The 21,750-nt window shown below is 42.5% G+C and overlaps 1 protein-coding gene across 4 annotated transcripts in view; it reads right to left on the reverse strand.

Moving 5' to 3' along the window:
* The window catches only part of Ncoa7 (nuclear receptor coactivator 7), a 149,448-nt gene that overhangs the window by 108,617 nt on the left and 19,081 nt on the right, over positions 1-21,750 (reverse strand). For all 4 annotated transcript variants that reach the window (XM_052751286.1, XM_052751285.1, XM_052751288.1 and 1 more), the window contains exon 2: positions 15,400-15,519. In XM_052751286.1, the coding sequence (XP_052607246.1) occupies positions 15,400-15,458 (59 nt within the window). In that variant the 5' untranslated portion in view covers positions 15,459-15,519. The remainder of the gene's footprint in view (positions 1-15,399; positions 15,520-21,750) is intronic.

The following is a 21,750-nucleotide window of genomic DNA, read 5'->3' on the forward strand; positions in this document are numbered from 1 at the left end:
ATGGTCTTTGGGTGCTTCATAAATACAAATGGTTACAATTTGCCATCTACCCTACCAAGCATTCTAATAAACTAATAAAAACATTTGAAAATTTTATTTATATAATCCATATGCATCTGACGGTTTGCCATATCTAAATGACAGGGTGACCATTCTTCATATCTAAACACTTCCGGTCTCATCTTACAGCCATTGGGCCACACTTCTCATCTGCCTAACATCAAGTCATCAATGACTTCTTCAAATAATAAAATCAGTTTCATGTGCCAGTAACAACACTGATTGAGCAAAGACCCTTTCCCGCACCTATCCCCATCCTGTCTCAGCAGCCACTGGATGCTCTCTTGCTTCAGAGGAAACTGAGAAGTTCCTCCACCCAACTCACTCACTTTCCCTTTCCCCCCAGGCCACTGAGATGGATGCTCTCTGTGGCTGGCATCTTCACTGCTTGGTAGGATGCTGAATCAAGTTTGCAAATCGTGGACCAACCTGTACCTTGTCAGGTCTCCTTAAACTTGGCCTGCTACCCATTCCAGTTCTAACTTGATTTATGTTGAGGAGGGCAAAGTGAGAACAAGTAGTCAAGAGCGCTGTATGCTCACAATGGACAGACCACCAAGGAAAGTGCAAAGACCGGAGAATGTTAAAACAATTCCATCAGTCTCAGAAAGAGAACTATCAGACATTTCTCTTGTTTGTGGCTCCTGGTATGATGATATTTTATCTGTGTATCCCAATAAAGTTTATCTGAGGATCAGAGGAAAAAGACAGCCACTATAGCAAACATAGAGGTCAGGCTATGGTAGCACAAGCTTTTAATCCTATCACTCGGAAGGCAGAGATTCATCCGGATCTCTGGGAGTTCAAGGCCACACTGGAACAGAGTCAGGCATGGTGATACACGCCTTTACTTCCAACACTAGTTAACCATAAAGGTCTGGAGGTCTGTACAGACAAACAAGAGGTGACAGGGCTGGGCAGGAAGAGGAAGTGATGTAGGTGGGCAGACAGAGGAAATGAGATGGCAGGGCACAGAAAGACATATAGGCGTGGGTAAACAAGATGTAGGTCTCTTTTAGCAGAGAATCTCCAAGTGGTGAGGACATGGCTGGCGTCTTTCAGCTTTTCTGATCTCTAGGTTTTAACCCCAATATCTGGCTCCGGGTTTTTTATTAATAAGACTGTTTAGCACTTTGTCTTACATCCTGGTCTTTATAGACCCATGAAATCATGTATGACAAATGACATAAAAGGAGAACTGAAACTGTCTGGAGAAGAAAAGCAACTAATGAGAGGGGGAGGGGAAAGAAAGGGAAGGGTAACAGGGTGTGTGGGAGGAACATAATCAAAGTATACTATACACTTGCATGAAAATGAAAATGTCTGACGTAACACTGTATAATTAAAAAAATAAAGTGCAAAAAATAACCTGAGCCCTAACTCTCCAGGTCATCTCCATATTGAGCTGTAAACAAAGGAAAGGAGAAGTGTATAAAAATGTCCAAGCGCTGTCATCACTTTCAAGACAGATATGAGTAAGCTTACAGATCCCGCATTGACTACAGAGACAGAATAAAAAACAAGGGGATTCCTGTCAGACCACGAAAAGACAAGGTCAGAAGACCTGGTTGGTGCTATTGCCAGACGGTCACTTTCAAGTCACGTTGGCAGACCGCAGGTTCCCTAGCTTGTTCCAAAGTTCTTAAGAAAACCTTTGTATGAAGAATGAGAATACACATACCCAGTACTTAAATACACTTCATCATTTTATCGTTTAGTGGGTGATTCCCACATGTACTGAGAACTCAAAAGGTTCTATCAAATGCCAATCCACATGGTTTCAGTAAGAACCCAACACAGTGTGGCTGAGAGGTCAGATGAGACTCGACTGAGACTTGCATCTGCCACCACTTAGTTCTGTGACCCTGCACTGGTGGCATAACACGTCTGAAGTGTGACACCTTTGTCAGTAGGGATGATAACAGCAACTACTTTGTGGGGTTAGTCTGAGGTTACACAAGAATACAAACCAGTCTCTGTCAAATAGTTAATAATCCACAAACTACTATTCACAGCAAACAACTCATGACTGATGAGTATGGCACATGGGGCTAGACTTTTGTAAGGAACCAAGAACCCAGACAAGAACTAACAGTAAATAATACACAAATAAGGCAGAGAAATGGACAGAGTTACTGGATATACTTCCAAGACTGACTGTGTCAAGGGTCCCAGGAGAAGGTTGAGAATGGTCCTCAAGGCCCTTAACGCCCTCTGAGTCCAGTGTGGGGGAGAAGGGGAGGGTAAAGGAAACTGGAAAGGCCTCAAGAGGTCAGTGCCACACCTTAAGATGGGTTTTCCAGAGTGGTGTTCACAATATAGGATATGAGAAGAACGTGTGGATGTATACAGAAAATACGGTTTTGAGAGAGCAAAGTATAAGAAACAGAGAAATCAAAGGAAGAAATAAAGACAGAAGGGGTAGGAGAGAAGCCAAATGATGCTAAACCACAAAGGTTGGGACACAGATGTGACATGTCTGAACCCTGCCCAGGAACACTCATTTGCCAAGATGCTTGGGAGGGCACATGATTAGGACTTGGTACCTGAGGATGCTGGGAAGACCTGGTACATGAGGATGCTGGGAACAGTTGGTACATGAGGATGCTGGGAACAGTTGGTACATGAGGATGCTGGGAGGACTTGGTACATGAGGATGCTGGGAGCAGTTGGTATATAAGGATGCTGGGGAGACATGGTACACAAGGATGCTGGAAGGACTTGGTACATGAGGATGCTGGGAGCAGTTGGTACATGAGGATGCTGGGAGGACTTGGTACATGAGGATGCTGGGAGGACTTGGTACATGAGGATGCTGGGAGGACTTGGTACATGAGGATGCTGGGAGGACTTGGTACATGAGGATGCTGGGAGGACTTGGTACATGAGGATGCTGGGAGCAGTTGGTATATAAGGATGCTGGGAAGACATGGTACACAAGGATGCTGGGAGGACTTGGTACATGAGGATGCTAGGGGGACTTGGTACATGAGGATGCTGGGAGGACTTGGTACATGAGGATGCTAGGGGGACTTGGTACATGAGGATGCTGGGAGGACTTGGTACATGAGGATGCTGGGAGGACTTGGTACATGAGGATGCTGGGAGGACTTGGTACACAAGGATGCTGGGAGGACTTGGTACATGAGGATGCTGGGAGGACTTGGTACATGAGGATGTTGGGAGGACTTGGTACATGAGGATGCTGGGAGGACTTGGTACATGAGGATGCTAGGGGGACTTGGTACATGAGGATGCTGGGAGGACTTGGTACATGAGGATGCTGGGAGGACTTGGTACATGAGGATGCTAGGGGGACTTGGTACATGAGGATGCTGGGAGGACAGCTGTTTATTGGAATTTTCAGATCCAAGGTTTTGGGAGAAAAAGAGGAAAATTTCTAAAGTTGGATGTGGTAGTGTATGCTCACAATTCCAGCACTCAGAAAGCTGAGGCAGAAAAATGGTTAAGTTGGAACTGCCTCTGGGGAAAAAAAGAGGTGGGGGGGGGGGATGAGATTTCTGCTAAAATCACCAACATCTGAGTTGCAAGTGGGAGCTATGAAGTTCCACATAGCTGGAGTACAAAGCATTTTCTGGTCCATAGCCTAGTTGTATCTTATATACTATATGAATTATATTGATATATTAAATATATAATATATATATAATGTATAAATTCTCTGAGGAGTAGCACAGATACTCAGTTCATAGCCTTGAGACAAAGTGATCTCATGGTCACAGATAAAACATGTGCACACATAAAATAAAAATAAATCTTAAAAAAACAATGAAACACAAAAGCATATACAAAGTATACACATGAGTATGTACATACACACACACACACGCGCACGCGCACACACACACACACGCACACACACACACACACACACACACACACACACACACACACACACACACACATACAGACACGCACACAAATAAATAACCCAGGAATCACAGAATGTGAATAGCTTACCACACTCATCTTCCCTGGCAGTCTGTCATTTCACCTTGGTCTTCACTGAAGATTATGACTAAAACATGTTCCTGGACAAATTTCAAGAATTATACAAATTCCTTGAATTTACGTTTTTTTTTTGTTTTTTTGTTTTTTTTCTTACAAGAAACATGTCTTGCTATGTTGCCCAGACTGGTTCGGAATTCACAATCCTCCTACCTCTCAACCTCAAGTATGGGATTACCGGCAAACGCCATCACACAAGGTTCATTAGCACTTATTTTTATAGTATTTGTCTAAAGAGCATGTATTTTAAAGTCTTTTAGAATTAAAAAAATATGTACATGAATGTTTTTCTTGCATGCGTGTATGTGCACCATGTGTGTGTCTCCAGTACCTCTGAGTTCAGAAGGTGTTGCGTCTCCTGCAACTGGAGCTACGGATGGTTGTGTGCCACCATGTGGGTGCTGCAAACTGAACCCTGTCCTCTGCATGGGCAACAAGTGCCCTTAACTGCTGAGCCGTCTCACCAGCCCAAGTCCATGTATTTCAGTGCACTCGGTCCTCTTAACATCCTCAGTAAGGAGGTAGTATGATTACACCCATCGTAGAGAAAAGAAAACTATACCCGATACCCATGTCTAGTAAGTAGCTCTATGGAGCAGAAACCCATAGGAGGCCCCAAAGCAAAGTAGCCTGAGCTTCCTGATAACACTTTGGCATAGGGTTGTTAGGTTAATTTAATATCTAGGATATGGGGCATCCGGACTCACCTGAGATTTCATGTTGTTAACTCTTAGCTAACTTTAATATGGCTCGGTGATGCTGCAGTGTGGGAAAACATTTTTAGAAGGTACTTTTTGCAAGGCTACTTTTGAACAAATGTATTAATGCCTATTGGATAAATAATTTCAAAGATATTCAAAGATATATAGGACGAAGTTTTTTAAATGTCAATTTACTAGTATGTATGTATATATATATATATATATATAATATTTTTCACAAGTCATCTATTTTGACAATAAATAACAAATGCTACTATTTTCTACTTCATCCAGGTTGCCCACCATAATCCACTCTGAATAGACATTTCCCTAAAGCAGAAATATAAAAATGGTCAACAAATACATAAAAATGAGGTTGTTCAAGTAACTCAACACGTCAAGGCACTTTCTGACCTGCCTGATGGAAAGAGTTGACTCCCTGGGACCCACACGGTAGAAGTTGTCCTGAGACAACCTACTTTGCTGACGTGCAACCTGCTTTACACCCAAACCCAGACACATGCACACAGATAAAAGTAAATAAAAAGAAAACAAAGAAAACATAAATACAAATGTTCAGTATCATTATGCATCAGGAAAATGAAATAAAAAAAAATGAGATGTCATACGATCACACTTTGATTGACTAGTGGGGATGTGGAAGATGGAAAACTCACCCACACCATTGATAGGAATGAAGATTTGTGCAGCTACTATGGAAACCAATACAGAAGTCTCAGAAGCCTGGGCACAGTCAAGCAAGGTGGTTCAATCCTGTAATCCTAGCGTTTGGGAAGTTGAGACAGAATGATCAGAAGTTCAAGGCCATCTTTGGCTATCCTGGAATTTCAGAACAGCATGGGCTGCAAGAGAACCTATCAAATAGCTAGTAGAGAAGATGTTGAACTCAAAGAAATAAATACAATAAATGTTTGTGGTTACAGATATGTTGGTTACTCTGATCTGACCATAACATATTATATACATGTATTGAAATGTCACCCAGTATCTCTCTCTCTCTCTCTCTCTCTCTCTCTCTCTCTCTCTCTCTATATATATATATATATATATATATATATATATATATACATACATACATATACACACACACACACACACATATATATATATATATATGACTATGTTCCAATTAAAGATTTTAAGTGCTGCTTCCATCTACTGAATGGATTTCATGACTGACCTCCCCAATGGGTTGTAACCTACAGCTTAAGAAGCAAAATGGTCCTTGGAATTCAATCCAATTGCTCAGCCTGCCCCTGCAAGGAAAGCAAAGCACATGGTTCTAGCTGCTAATGGCTGAGTATTCACAAGCTTGTTTTTAATCACCAGGAAAAAGTTAATGATTTCCTGGAAACATTAGCAGGTCAAACTTGACCGTAGATGTTTTCCCTGTAATGAACAGTCATAATACATAAATATTCCCTCAAGAGCTGCCTGGTCTGAACCCCATCAAGGAAAGAGGAAAGGAAAGATTTAAAGGACAGTGCAATGCATGTGGAAGTTTAATTGGAAATTAGTAAAATGGTCAAAGGAAGCAATGCTTTTGAAATATTCTTAATATTTTTAAGATTAATGAAGACCGCTGAGTACTAAAAACCTTATGGTGATAAAAATTAAGACTCACTCACCATTCTGTTCTGCATTAGAGATGATGTTTGCCATATGCTGTCTTTCACATGGTCACCAAATATTTAACACTGGCTATATGCCAATCATCGTGTTGGCTCATGGGAAGAGCACTGAACCATTACAGGGTCCTCTCCTGCCAGGTGGCATTTTGAGAGGAGACTGCCTAAAGACAGCAAACAAATCAGAACTATGCAGAATGTGTTCCCCACCCCTTAGGCAGATCTGTGGGCCCCTCCAGGCAAACTACCCAACAGGCAACCTGGATGGATCTCTGAATCGATCAAATAAGATTCCAGTAAAGACCACTAAAACATTTTACCTTCCAACCTAGGTACAGCTTCTACTACTTAGCATATTACAACACTGACATGGTGTTCAAACCCACCTGTCAGACCAGGCAAAAGAATACATACTGTGTGCAAGATAAACCGAGACAACACGGAAGGGGATAAAACAGCTGGAGATGAAGACAGCTGGACGAGGGCGTGGAATTCAGAGTCTCCATTTGAAAGCTAAGTGATTGCAATATTTAATTTCCTGAACAATAGGTTCCTCGTTGCATTTAACCTACGCATAAGATCAGTGTGTACATAAAGCAAGTGTTTGCAAAGGCACTTTGGAAGTACCAGTAAATGTTCACATTCACCATTACCTTGTGTGAGCTGGAAGCACAGCGAACCTGATAGAGTAAAATGAACAAGTATTAAGAAGGTACAGTTAACACCGACCAGATTCTTAAAACTGTTTTGTTTTCTTTTTCATCTATCAATACAGTCAAAACCTGTGACCCGATGGCTATCTGAGCCCAGCGGGTAACTGGTTTCTCCTTATATTTCAGACATATTGTGGACAATCAGACCTATAACGGGCCACAGCCAGCAGGGTGAAACAAGCTACAGGCTTAAGTTTAAAGGGGCAACAGTTCACACGGCACCGCTCTGCCCATAAGACTCTTTCTAGGATCCAGTACTGGTCTGCGGGGCTGGAGAGGGAAAGGATGTCCCTCTGTCCCCACCCAGGGTGGCAGCATAGACCAGTCAGAACCATCCAGGTGATGTCTTCCACACATGATAAGGGTCTGTATTCAACCTCAAGGGAAAGTGAGGCCTTGTGTCAGGTATAGTTCTATTGTTCTGTCTATTATGAGAAACCACTCATTTTAGAAAGGACGCAATCTCTCTAAATTTAGAAAAAGAAATCACAGCTGGGCACTGGTGGCACACGCCTTTAATCCCAGCACTGGGGAGGCAGAGGCAGGTGGAATTCTGTGAGTTCAAGGCCAGCCTGGTCTACAGAGTGAGCTCCAGGATAGCCAGGGCTACACAGAGAAACCCTGTCTCGAAAAACGAAAAGAAAATGAAATCACTTAAATTCAAACCCTATCGCAGAGGTGAAATATATAGACTGTGTTTCCTAGCACCTTGGTTGGTTAATATTTTAATATTAACAATACTATAGATGAATAAACTTGACCAAACACAGCACAAGACATTTTCATAGTATAAACCAGATACTTTGAAGCGGTCTTTTATAAGCAACTTGAAATTCTAGAAGCCAGGATGAATTTTTCCAATTTAATTTACAATGGGTTAAATTAGTTTTAGGCTGCTAGGATTGCCCATAGATGTCTGTTCCACCCACACTGTGAGGAGTAGCATGTCACACAATGTTAACCTGAGTTAACCTACAACAGAATTCTCCAAACTTTTTCTACATATAACTCCTTTTTACTTGAGGAACTTGTATGTGACCTTGGATATGCAGGTATTATAAAACACAAATACACATTAAACATTTACTGATAATAAATCATAAATTCACTTTCAAATAATTTTTGGTATATATAATTTTATCATTTATTGAAGATGAAGGCAATTTTACATATTAACAAGACAGGTGTGTTTGTTTCTACATTAAGGATTAACTCTTGGCTGATTACTGTGCATTCAGCATTTTCAATATTCTTCAGAAAAGATCCACATTTTTACTTTATATTTGTCAAGGTGGAGAATGTCACTCCACAAATACACAGCTCAAAGTGTACAGATATATTTAAGGTACCTCAGAAACTACTGTATTACACATCTGTCCTAATCACAAGCTCAAATTCATTAAATGATTTTTTTTACAGTTAAACTCAGATCAGCAATTCAAACCCTAGTTTTTTAAAAATCAAGAGTCATGGGGTTGGAATGATGGCTCAGAGGTTAAGAGCACATACCACACTTGTAGAGGACCTGAGTTCAATACCCAGCACCCACATCTGGCAGCTCACAACTGCCTGTAAATCCAGCTCCAGGGGATCTGACTTCCCTCTGTCCTCCTCACTCATATGGAGACATATATATGTATACATAAATAATAATAAAAATAATTTTTAAAAACTAATCATTATAACATAATTTAACCCAAAGACATACTAACTTGATACTTACCTGCTAAGGAATAAGAGTAGGAAAAAGATAAGTCTTTGCTTTCTATAATTAAACTGTGTTTCTACAAAAGCAGAGAGCTTGTATAAATAGTAAACACACTGCAGTGCACAGCATACAACAGTCTCAAATCGGAGCAGAGGTGTTTCAGGCCACATTTCCCAGCACTGAGTGGCACAATGGCACATACACACACACACTCACACGCTGTGTATTCAGACCCAAAGGCTGCAGGGAAACTGTATGACGCAGCTGCGTGATATCAAACTGCCCAGTACACCCTGGAATTCATGATACGTTTGATTTGGAGTTACATTTTGGTCATTCTAAGTCAAGAAGCCTTTTATCGGTGCCAACTTTTTCAAGACCTCCACGTTCAGTGATACTCCATCAGGGGTGTGGCCACAGTTTAAGAGGCTGCACTCTACAAGCTCCCCTTAGCCACAAAGGTGCCCCTCGGTTCTAAGCAGGGTTGCAGGGCACAAGCTCTGGATGGGAAGACAAAGGTGGGCTTAGCTGCTGCTTTGCTGCGGACCTGCTATCAGCATCTTTAGGTCTAAACTTCCGTAAGAGTCAAATCCTATTTGGGGATGAAGATTGTTACCTACGAAGATTATATGGATTTGTTTTCAAAGCCTCTTCCCCATCAAGGCATGGAGGAAGAGGGTAATAACTACACTGAACCCTGGAAAAAGATGCTGATCACAGATAAAAGGTGATCAGCTCCAGGCCTCTGGCTGCCTCAACATCTTCCTGGTAGTGCCTCTCTGGAGAGCCTCCCTGAGATATGCCAGTGGCTTTGATTACCAGTCACCGAATCTAAAGTACCTTGGGACTAAGGCAGTACATCATTGATCATTTGCCTCATAGGCTTAGGGCCCAACTGTAAAACACGTGGAAAACTCAGACTTCTCAAGGCCCTTTGGACAATCTAATTCACTGCATCATTTCCTGGTACCTAACTGTACTACCTACCGGTGTCTCTGGGAAGCATATGGTTCTAACTTGGCTTGTTATATAACAGTTCCTTCTCCCTGATCTCAACAGCAGGAGCAGCTCACAGGATGAGACCAGCCTGTGGGGATGAGAACTGCGTGAGGATCAAAGTGCAGGTCGCCATGGGAGGAAGGCCTGGGATGAACTGTCTGGACCTTCTCTGCACCAGCCAGCCTTCCTGTCTGCACGGCCATCTTGGTTTCTCTCTGCCAGAACGGGCACGTCTACCATGCACCCTTCAGAAAAAAGCGAGTGGAAGGGACTTGAGGACCATCTGCCTAGCTCTGACTCCTCCTTGATGCGGCCCCTCTCCCAGCGAGGATGCTTGCTTTTTTCCCCAGTCATCTTAACGTGGGTCTCCTCTGGGCTTGGCAAAGATGGCTCAGTGGGTAAAGGCACCTGTCGTGAGGCCAGGCAACCTGAATTCAATACCAGGACCAACACGGCGGAAGGAGAGAACCGACTCTTGAAAATGACCGTCTGATCGCCACATGTGCACGGGGACATGCGTGGGCTCTGTGACCACGCATGGGCTCACATACATGCAAATCAATAAATGATACAATAAAAACTTCAAAATATGATTCGCACTGAGCAACTGAAGAACTGGAAAGGACATTTCAAGGACCCGTCCGAGGCTGTTTAGTGAAGTGACCTTCACTGTGCCGGCAACTGGGAAGCCGAGGGCGGCCATGGCCAGGTCAGAGGCCGCCAGTGGCAGTGCAGCATCATCTGAGGGGTGGGGCTGGGGGCTCCAGTGTGCTCTGTACTCTGCGTCCTTTATCATCCCAGCTGCTGACAGAGATGGCTGGGACCACACCGCTGGCCCTGACAGGGGTGGGGAAGAGAAGAGAGGGGGTGGGAGCGGGAGCGGCAGTTCTGCTTCTGGTGATAAGCAACGGAGGAGGCGGGAGCCAGCAAGTCTGGGGAAGGCAAACCTCTGCGCACAAAGCAGTCTGAGGAGTCACTCAGGGTCAACTTGCCTGCCCCGCCAGACTCTGCAGAGGTAAAAAGTAACCTGTAACCCTCCCGCAGTCCTCCCACAACCCTCCTGCAGCCCCTTCCTGAACCTACTGGAACCTTCCACTTGGTCTAAAGTCGTCAGGTAACCCTTGATCCTGAACCACTATATTTCCAAGAACTTTAAAGGGATTTTTACGTTTATTTATTTTCCTGGGTATGTGTGTGGGCAGGTACACGCTCCAGCACTTGTCACGGAGGTAAGAGAACAACACACTGTGGGAGCTGTGCCTTCTCTCTCAGGGATGGAATTCAGGTCACCAGTCCTGGCGGCAAGCACCATTATGCCAGCATTCAAAAGGTTTAAAGAGCCTTGAGGTACAGTTTAGTAGTTGTGTTTGTTTAGAATATTGGGGGCCCTGAGAATTATCCTTAACACCTTCCTCTCTCTCTCTCTCTCTCTCTCTCTCTCTCCCTCTCTCTCTCTCTCTCTCTCTCTCTCTCTCTCTCTCTCTCTCTCTCTCTCTCTCTCTCTCTCTCTGACACACACACACACACACACACTCAATATAGAGGAACCCACATGAAAATCACAGATTGCAAACAATATCAAATGAGTGTGGAAGAGCGGGAGCCGTATTCGGCCCTAATTAAGAAATAGCTGCATTTTTACGACAATGTAAGGCAAGCCAGCAGGGCCATGTCACCTAAAGTTTTCCCCAGAACACAGAAGGACAAAGAATAAAGTTATTCAATAATGTAGTTCTTCACTTGATGACGAGTTTTGTTTATTTTTGTTGTTGATGTTTTGAGGTGTTTTTATTTTCTTCTTTCTTTTTTATCTTGAGACTGGGTCTCATCATATTAGCCCTGTCTGATCTGGAAATTGCTAATGAAGACTCACTGTCCTCAAACTTGTGGGGGTATCCCGATACCTCTGCCTCCTGAGTGCTGGGATGACAGTTATACAGGACCATGCCTAGACTTGCATTTGGTTTTTTCAAGACTTGTTAAGGATCAAGGGGTTAATAAATACATAGCTAATATACTTTGAGTCTCCAAATTCTTTGCAAAGACATAAGAAGGGTCCCAAGAATCAACCAATCCAACTAAACAACTACATCAAAACTCTTAACTCCACGGAAGCTCCTGATAACCAGGTGGCCAAGGTCAGGCCATCTTAAAAATTCACCAGGACTTATGCGGAGTAAATCCACCCAATGGGAATCCACTTGCCCACTTAAAGAGTTACACAGCTATATTCCAAATCATCAATTCAAAGGGAGATTATTAAAGTATGCTTTTTTAAATTTACTTTCTGGAGGTGGGGCCTTATTCTGTAGGGACAGCTAGTCTGGGATTTCCTACTGGGGCCAACTTCATGTGCAACTTGAGATGCTCCTGCCTCAGTCTCCTTCCATCTCCCTCAGACTCTGGTGCTAGGAATACAAGTGCGTGGCACTATGCCCATTTAAAGCAGACTCTTAAATTTAACCTTGCTGTAACTGAAAAGCACATCAATGGAGGAGGTTTGGTAAGAGAGTATTTACCAAACACAGTCACACAACGTTTATGAAACCGCATGGTAAAATAGCACACACAGAAACTGTGGACTATTTACTAACAAGGAAAGGGGCAGGGAGGGGCAGAGGGCAACAGTTCGAACGCAGCTTGGGGCCATTGGACACATACAGTGGTAGCAAGCAGAGCAGGGCCAATCTTGCCTTTTCTTTTCTCTGAACACATCAGGCGATTTAGGTGAAGTATGTGATTTGGTTTAGAGGAAAACTGTGACTGCATCAAGCTGGCCTTGCCCTTGGCCTGACCTTGCACTCCTTCAGAGATTGCTGGGACTTGCTTGGACTGCCCTTACGTAGACTGCCCCAGACAAAGCTGCCCTGTGATGTCAGAAACCGGCTCTCAAGTAAGTGCCACTGGGCACTTCCTCCTTACGACAAAGCGAGCTTCATCAGGAAGCATTTGGAATGATTTACCCTCTGGGTGGCTCCCCTTTCTTTCTTCCCTTTTCCCTTCCTTCCTTTCTTTTTTCTTAATTTTTTTTTTTTGGTTGTTTAACTCTTTTGTAGAATCCTTTTGTTGTTTTGCTTTTTGCTTTTTAATAATGTCACCACTTCCGGCTTTCATTGTATAGCTGAACTATAGGGTAAACTCTCTCATGCTCTCTCTCTTTCCCTTCCTCTTTCCTGTTTTCTTCCTCCCCCCTCTTCTCTTTCCCTTCCTTGCCTTCTCTTCCCCCTCCTCTTTTCTCCCCCTTCTCCCCTCTCTCTCCCTCCCTCTCTCTCCCCATTTCCCTCCTCCCTTTCCTCTTCTCCCTCTCCACCTTGTTCTCTGCATTTCCTAGTGACAAATCTGTTAACTGTGTTTAAAGTCCCACTGATTTTTTTTAACCTTGATCTAAACCCCAGAAAGTGCCAAGGTCACACGGATGCATTGTTAGCTCTGTATGCCTTTTCCTTTGACTGTTTTTCAGAAGAGGATAAGGTACACACACCACAAATAAGTGGATGTTTATGGGCTGAAAAGCTATGCCTTTTTCCAGTGTGGGTCTGCATGCTGGTTTAAGGGGCTCCCTTTATATTTTAAGGATAAGAAGTTAACATGGAGCAGGTTGTTCATCATCAACCAGGTTTTAGCACTGGGATTTGGAAATCACTTTATAGCCAGAATAAAAAGCATTCTCACTTTTAGAACTATCTCCATAGGGCACCTGTAGAAAAAAGGAAAAGAGAGCGGGGTGGGGAGAGCCAAGAACCCTGAATTCTACATCACATCCAAAACTTAGCTCAAAATGAAACAAAGCCTTAAATAAAAAACAAAATATTATTTAAAAAAAAACCCTTCAGAAAAATAAAGCAAGAAGGAATAGCTTTAGAATCTAGGACAGGACAGAAATGTCACATTTGACACCTAAAGCACAATTCACAATTCACAAGAGCAGAAACTGATAAACTGAACCAGAACAAAGTTTAAAACTTTTGTTCTACTAAAAGAAAAAAAAACAAAACAAAAAAATTAAAAATAAATAAAAACAAGCCATTTGCTGCACCAGAATATTTGCGAACCACACATCTCATAAAGGACTATACATAAAATGTATAATAAGTCCCCAAATTCAACAGTAAAAGCCAGGAGATTCCAATTTAAAAATGGGTAAAAGCCATGAAAATAAATTTCACTGATGATTTAGAGACGGTAGTATTCATATGAACAGACACCAGACTCATTAGGCATTAATTAAAACTGCGATGAACTATTACTGCACACTCTGGGAATGGCTAAAATAAATACCAACACCGTCAAATGCTAGTGACAGCGCAAACAGGGTCACTCATACATGGCTGATGGGAAGGAATGCCATGTGCTACCACCATTCATTCTGGAAAAGACTGGTGGTTTCTTATAAAACAGTAATTTATTATTTGACCTAGCAATTGGGTATTTAACCTAGAGAAATGAAAACTTTAATGTTCACACAAAAATTTGTAGATCGATGATAACAAGCAGCTTTACTTATAACAGCCCAAACCAGAAACAAATGTTCTTCAATAGAACATTGACTAAAAAACTAACATCCTCCATCCATGGAATAGAACCATTTAACGCACAGGAATAAATTAGCGATAACTAATACACACAACAGCGTGGATGGATCACGACTAAATTACAGAGAGGAAAAAAAAACTAATTACCATAACTTATATGGTATATGAGTTCATTTATATAATAGTCTTGAACTGAGAAACTGGAGCCTAGAAATTCACTAGTAGTTAAGAGTGTCAGGTAGAGTGAAGGGCACGAGAATAGTTACAAAAGGGCAGGACTCAGTATCCTCTTTTAGGGACCATATTTAGAAAATGGGAAATGCATCTTTACAAGCATAGATTGCAGGTTGGAGATACAGTGAGGTTAAATTCAGTTCTTAAGCATACCAACTTAGGAGCCCATAATGATTACTTGAAACCCAGGCTCTCTCTGAGGCCAACAGTATTATCGATCATTTAATTATGATTAGTGAGTGACAGCCAAACAGTGGCTCAAACCTGTAACAAGCAGACACCAGATACTCTATCATAAAGCACACGTACATTAGAGGAGCTGAAGCCTTAAGACATGGGATTCTAATGACATCATCTCACCCATTCCACCTACAAAACACGTGTTTTCTTAGTCATGATTCTCTGTAATGCTTTAAATGTGTCAGATTTTAAATCAGTGCCCAGTCAATTAAATTCCTGACCGGCAGGAGCTAAACACCCAGAATTAACACTCCAGGGAAGCTGCTGAGCACTGAATTCCAAGCAACCCACAGGTTAGCACAGGACTGCAATCCAAGGGGCTGGAGGCTCAGAGAACCATCAACTTAGAAAGACGGGTCATTCCTCAGACACTAACTTTACAAAGGACAAAGGATATTTAACTTCTGTTGGTCACTCACTCTCCTGCCGAACAATCACACAGAACACAGAGTGCCAAGTAATTCTTGAGGCCAAAGTCCTCTCGAGTGTTATTGTTTTAAGCCACTGATATAATTTTGCAAAATAAGTGCTTACCGAGCAAAATAACTCTGTTTCCGTTCCTTCTGTTCCTTTTTCTCCTCCTTGGTATCCATAATACACAACCAAAAGTGCAAAGTACTTGGAAACGTCCTTTTTAATCAGTGAGTCATATTCCTGCAATTAAAAAAAAAAAATAAAGCAACTATAAGTTGAGAAGTTTACAATGGCTAATAGGCAGAATAAAGTAGAGTAGAGTTACATGGTCCAAAACAAATGAAGGATAAACTTTAACCAGGAAATAGTCACATGAGTCAAGTCCAAAATGCAAATGGGCTGGGAATGAAGCAAACCACAACACTACCATGAGAATGTTTAAGCCACAAAGCCGACTATGGATGGGAAACCAAACTGAAACGCTTTCTTCATGATTAACAGTGATTTCAAAGCGAAAACTTCCACTGACCAGAAGACTGAGGGGTAGTGCTGCACTACGCTACTTACTCACTAATTTTTTTAAATACTCTGCACAACATCTCCCTTTCCTAGTAATGCATCACAAATCGTTCTCACGGGTAAGAATGAAGACGGCTCACTTAGGTGTACTCCAGAAATGCGCTTTGCTCAAAAGTAAACCCACGTCAGCATTCTCTTTCGCCTTCAGGAACATGTCAGCAGGAACATCCCGCTTGAACAAATGTGGAAACGAAAGCATGGAGAGGCTCAGGAAAGGACTTGGGAAGCGGTGGCTCTCTGCATGGAGGCTCAGCCTCTCTCCGCCCGACACCCTCCACTACACTTGCTGTAATAGTGTAAACCAATGAAAGGAAAAGGTTCCTTCTAGAACAGTCTTCCCCAAATACCACTTCCGTCATGCTCTTCCTCTGCTCAAAATCCTCCATGGCCGCCCACTACCAGCTTCAGCGAGTGAATTTCCTACTGCGCTCTCACACTCACCCAATCTCACGCATGTTCATCGACCAAATTTCAATTTTAAAGAAAGCAAAGCACATTTATAAGATAAAATTGTTTACGTATTTACTTCAATTAATTCATTTTTATACACAACATACATCATAGGAAAGGCACTATTATACATACTGAAGTTCAAGCTAAATGAGGCATGAGATTTGCTCTAACGGAATCTACTGTCATTTTATGAGGCAGACGCAATATTGCAATATTATGAGACATTCACTGTTTCAAAAGAGACACAGGTGCCACAGGAGATTACAGAAAAAACCACCACTCAAAATCAGCATCCCAAAATGTACGTATCTCAAAATGCCATGTTGGACACAAAGACACGCATTTTTTTTTTTTTTTGTCAATTAAGAGCCCTAATGTTTTAAAATTATTTTTAATTATGTGTATGAGTCTGCTGTGTGTGGGTATGTGCACATAAGGGGAGGTACTGGAAGAAGCCTCAGACTCCCCCTGGAGTTAGAATTACTGGAAGTTGTGAGCTGCCTTATATGGGTGCTGGGAACCAACCACAAGCATTCTACAAGAATAGTATATCCTCTTAATTGCTGGCTCCTCTTTTTAAACCCTAAAACCCTCAACATAAACAAACAAACAAACAAACCCACTGAGCCCTAGATAGCCCACCTAATGCCCTCATCTCACATAGTAAGGACGTTAGCATGAGTGTGGGCTTCCCAACACAGGTAGGGGAAAGCGGTTCAGCTGGAACCAAAGCAAGAGAACAGAAGAGCTCCCTGCTCTTCCAGTGCAAAGTGCGCAGCACAGTAGTGTGGGACTGAAAAACAAGGCATGGGAAGGACAGGGGTCACGGAAGGAAGAGCTCCTTTGTCACACTGAAGAGTGGTGAGTCAGTGTGGCATCATCAGGATCAGATGACGACTTGGAAGAATGAAGGCAGTAGATTTGTGAGAAAGAACTTAGGGTTAAAATTGGTGAAGGGAAGAAAGCTCAAAACTAGGCAACAGCAATTGGTACAGAAAGGAGAGTCAATTCGAGGAATGCTTAAGAGGCAGATGAATTGAGATTTGGCAGTCTATTCAATATAGGCTGCACAGGAGAAGGAATGGAGACGATCTATATTTCTGCTTCAGGGACCAGGTGGACTGTGACAGCAGAGCCACCATTCAATGTACAGGAAGAGGGCACAGTGTGTGTGGGGAAGGGGGCAGTAATAAGGAGACTGAGATCAATGTTGGCTATGTATGCCTTCCAAGGGCCTGTGGGTGCTCAACTGGAGACATTCTCTAGTCTTTGCTTAATTCGGTGACAATGAGAGCATAGGAGGATAATAAAACACTAGAGGAAAAAGAATATGAAATTTGCAGCATATGGTTATCATTAGGAGAAAAAGAAATGAAACGAAAAAAAATATGATGAGATCACCATGGAAGCTTGGCATGGGCTGCGCCTTCAAAAATATAAAAATAATAAAAGAAAAAAAATTCCTCCATGGGGAAAACAAACGTGAGCAAACAGCCAATGTGTGGTAGCAACTTGGAGCTGCCAAAAAAATAGCCCTCAGGATTTAGAACATAAAAGGTTCTATTTTGATGAAAGTAACATAATAAAGAATTCTGATGAGTGATACTGACTTCTTCCAGCTTTTTTCAGAGTCTTGAATGGACTGAAATCCCAGACTCTCCATTGTTTTATTATAACATATAATACTGCAATAGGTAAAGAGAGATGAGGGACACCAGGAGGAGGGAATACCTTATCAGAATGGTAGGAGTGAGAAAAGGGAATCAATCTTGATGTCATTTATTTGGGCTCCTTATCTACTTTATTAATCCTCAGAACCACTTCACTCAGAAAGCCTCGCTGTCTAAAGGTGGGGGCGGGGCATGAGATGTCAATCAATTATCCTTACTCGGCAGCACTGGAACAGGGATATATTCCATTTGTCTTGTAAAAAAACTTTGGAGTCAAAAGCAATCAGAGATGAACCAGATAATGTAGTATGGGATCTGCAATGGCCAGGGTTACAGCAAAAACCGTGCAGGTTAAGACAAATGCAGCTATCAGCCAGCACTGAGTCCAAAGAGCAGTGGGCATGGAGGCCACACTACAATGAGCTGAGGTAATTTATGTTCACACAAGAATCTGGGTGATAAGAGAAAGGTGGGAGCTGAACTTCCGGCTCTAGTTAGCTCTATCCCACACTATGGTTTGGAATCTGGGCCCTTTCTCAACTCCACCCTTTCCTTCATTCCTTTCCCAAGCTTGAGGTTGCTTCCTTTTCCTGATCGGGTCTAGCACATGCCTTTCTTAGTGTGCCCTTTTCTCTCCTCTTCGGGAAGGTAGCTCGCTTGTTATCTGTTACCTCAGGGCATTGCATCACAGACTGTGTGACAAGCCTGTCACTTAGCTTCCACAGGCCCAAACCATGAGCTGCCTTCAGGCCAAACAGCACCTTGGTGGACACTTCCTTTGACTCTCCCCAAGTATATGGTACTACAATTAGTAGAAAATTCAGATAAACATTCAGACAAATGCGTGCGTGCGTGCGTATGTGCATGTGCGTGTGCGTGTGCGTGTGCGTGTGTGTGTGTGTGTGTGTGTGTGTGTGTGTGTGTGTGTATCAAACAAAGAATTCTGATGGGTGATACTGACTCCTTCCAGCTTTTTTCAGAGTCCTGAATGGACTCAAATCCTAGGCTCTCTATCCTCCGTGGGCCACGTGGCTTAAAGTTCTCTTCCACATGGCACAAGCATGTAATGGTCTCTGTTGATTAGATTTCTCCTCATGAATAAAAATGAAGTCATAACAACCTAACTGGAAAATTTTTATATTGAAAGCTGGGCCAGAAGCTAATGTTTGATTCCAGTACAAAAAATATTGATAAAAATAGGCAAGGGAGGGAAAGAGTAAACAACCCGAGAATTGACATCTGGTGCTACTGTTCTGTTTAGAGCTAATGGAGCCCAAGCCCCCACCCCTAGCCCCAATATTCTATTAGATAAATTAAGTATGCTAATGTTGCTTGTTTTTAGGTCTGTGAATTTTAAGATGATTCTTTAAACAAGACATATGCTCTCATTTCAGCTCGAAACACAGCAGCAGATTGACCAGGAAGAGGTGGGCAGCGGACGCTATGAAAATGATTTGCAGAGAGCACCACACAGCAGCCTTCACGCTTCAGTGAGGAACCATAGCTCCTAAGTCAGTCTCTAATGGGAACTACATTTTCCCGGGTAAGTGGTTATAATGGGCTTCTTAAAAGCCCTTCATTCATTTAATGTTGACATTTTCTCACATCAATACACTCTAGACCAGAGTCTCCTGTATTTATGGTTTATTGTAGATCTAAAAGTGTTTTCTGAGGGAACGCAAGATAAATCTTTCATCTAAATGTCTTTTTTTTTTTGTATGTGCGTGATTTTAAACCAGAATGGCCAGTATCAGCCTAGATTCAGTTCATTTTCAAAAACATAGAAACCCTCCCCCCATTAATGCTATGATACAGAGAAGGTTTCGTTTGGTTTTTTTATATTACGAGTGCAGCGTCCTCTGTGTGAGACTGTGGTACCACTGACAGAATCCAAGAGCAGAACTAGTGGAGACTCCCTATTATAGTAAGGCAGTGTGGACGACACAGTACTACAAGGCTTCTGGACTCCCATCTGACACACTGTAGAGCCTTGGGCAGGCAGGTATAACCAGTCAGGACCAATCTCCAAAGCCCTGCAACTGGTTCCCCAACAACATGTTTCCTAATAGACAAATAAAATAATGACAGGACATGTGCTGGGGCCTCATTACACCGAGTCTGGCCACTTCAGAACAGACCAAGATGTACCTTTTATACAGGCACTTCCTTCCAGAAAATTACACAGAGCAAAACATGACAGGTGTTCATTCTCGCTCGGAGCCACATTTAAACAAAGGAAGGATATTCAAAACTCACTATTAACCCAGGTCAGAAATTTGAATGTTTTTCTTAACAAAAAAACCTAGGAAGAAAGACATAGAACTAAATACAAATTTGTGCCACAAACCTTTGAGAAAGCCAGGAGGCAATGCCCCAAATAAACAAATATATAATCATACACAAAAAAACAGCAACAACTAAACAGAGATGTAATGACCATAAAGACCCAAGAGTTATGCCAGAAGCAAATTAATAAACAGGGAAAGGTTCAGAATCTGTTAAGGGCGTTGTCCCCAGGGAAATGCACCTAAGTTCTTGGATGGCAAAATAAGTGGTAGACTCCATTCTAGTTTAGTTTCTCTTCCTTGGAAACCTAAATTAAATAATGAGTTTCAGTGTGCTCTTAATAAACAGTGAGAAAATCCCACCAAAATTACTCCATACTATAAATAGAGATCCATCTCTAGTCTCGACTGGTTATTTTACAAGTTCTAAGAAGAAGAAATTCATTGTGAGGTTTCTCCAAGACAAAAACCAGGAATCTGGAGTGATCAAATATGTAAGAAATGCTATAAAGCTGAAAATGGGAAAGGGTTGAATTTCAACCAAAGTTAGAAAGAGGATTGTGTAAACTGTGCACTAGAGGACAATGCAAAGGTCTCAAGGACAACGTAAGAGATGATCCAGAACAGGAACCAGTGACCCCTGAGATTCAGCAGAACCACAGGGTGGATTCCAGTTGAAACATCTCCTGTGGACCGAATATCCTCAGCAGATATACAGAGGAAGGGTAGCCTTATACAGCATCCCGGAAGCTCAGGAAAGGCAGGAGGCTGTGACTCACCAACCATTAAAGATGAAAAATGCATGCTCTGGTGTTGGCAGACACAAAGAAGTGCAGAGCACAGAGGGAGCAGTTGACTGCCTGGAAGAGGAAGGGTGTGTGTGAGAGAGAGAGACAGCCAGCCATAGGTGATGTCAGTGCCGGGCTATGAATGAGGCGCTGGAGTCGGGAGGTGAATGCAGAAGAGGCTGGGTAGAATGCGGATGTACAAGTGGATGTCAGGGAACGGGCGGTGCTTGGAGAGTCCCCAGCGGTCTGGTTTGGCTGGAGTGCAACGTTAGGAGATGATGCCACCGCCGCCGAAGGGATACTGGCAGAGTCAACTGCACTGACCTAATTTTCCTCTTTCATTTTTGAAAACCCTAGCCCGGGGATTTGGAAAGGTGAAGCAAGCTCCAAAAAGACGTTTGGTCAGCTTTTCTCCATCTGTTGAGGGACAAGATGGAGAAACGCAATCCAGATGTGTGGATGGTTATTTTCATGGTTGGATGCATAAGGGAATCATTGAATTCACCGCTGAATTCCAGGAATGGGCTAGCTGAGTGACTAACCTACCTTGGAGTTAGAAGCTAGTCTCAGTCCTCTATCTGTGGGGAGGATGTCACTAGGGGAATTGAGCATTCTTGCTTAAGTCCCAGCCGTCCCAGTAAAATTACCACAGACTTAAATGAAAATACACTGACTTTTTTTTTTTTATCAGCCCTT

Source organism: Peromyscus californicus, unplaced genomic scaffold, assembly GCF_007827085.1.
Source record: "Peromyscus californicus insignis strain IS unplaced genomic scaffold, ASM782708v3 Scaffold_22__1_contigs__length_63687245, whole genome shotgun sequence".
NCBI classification, from domain to species: domain Eukaryota; kingdom Metazoa; phylum Chordata; class Mammalia; order Rodentia; family Cricetidae; genus Peromyscus; species Peromyscus californicus.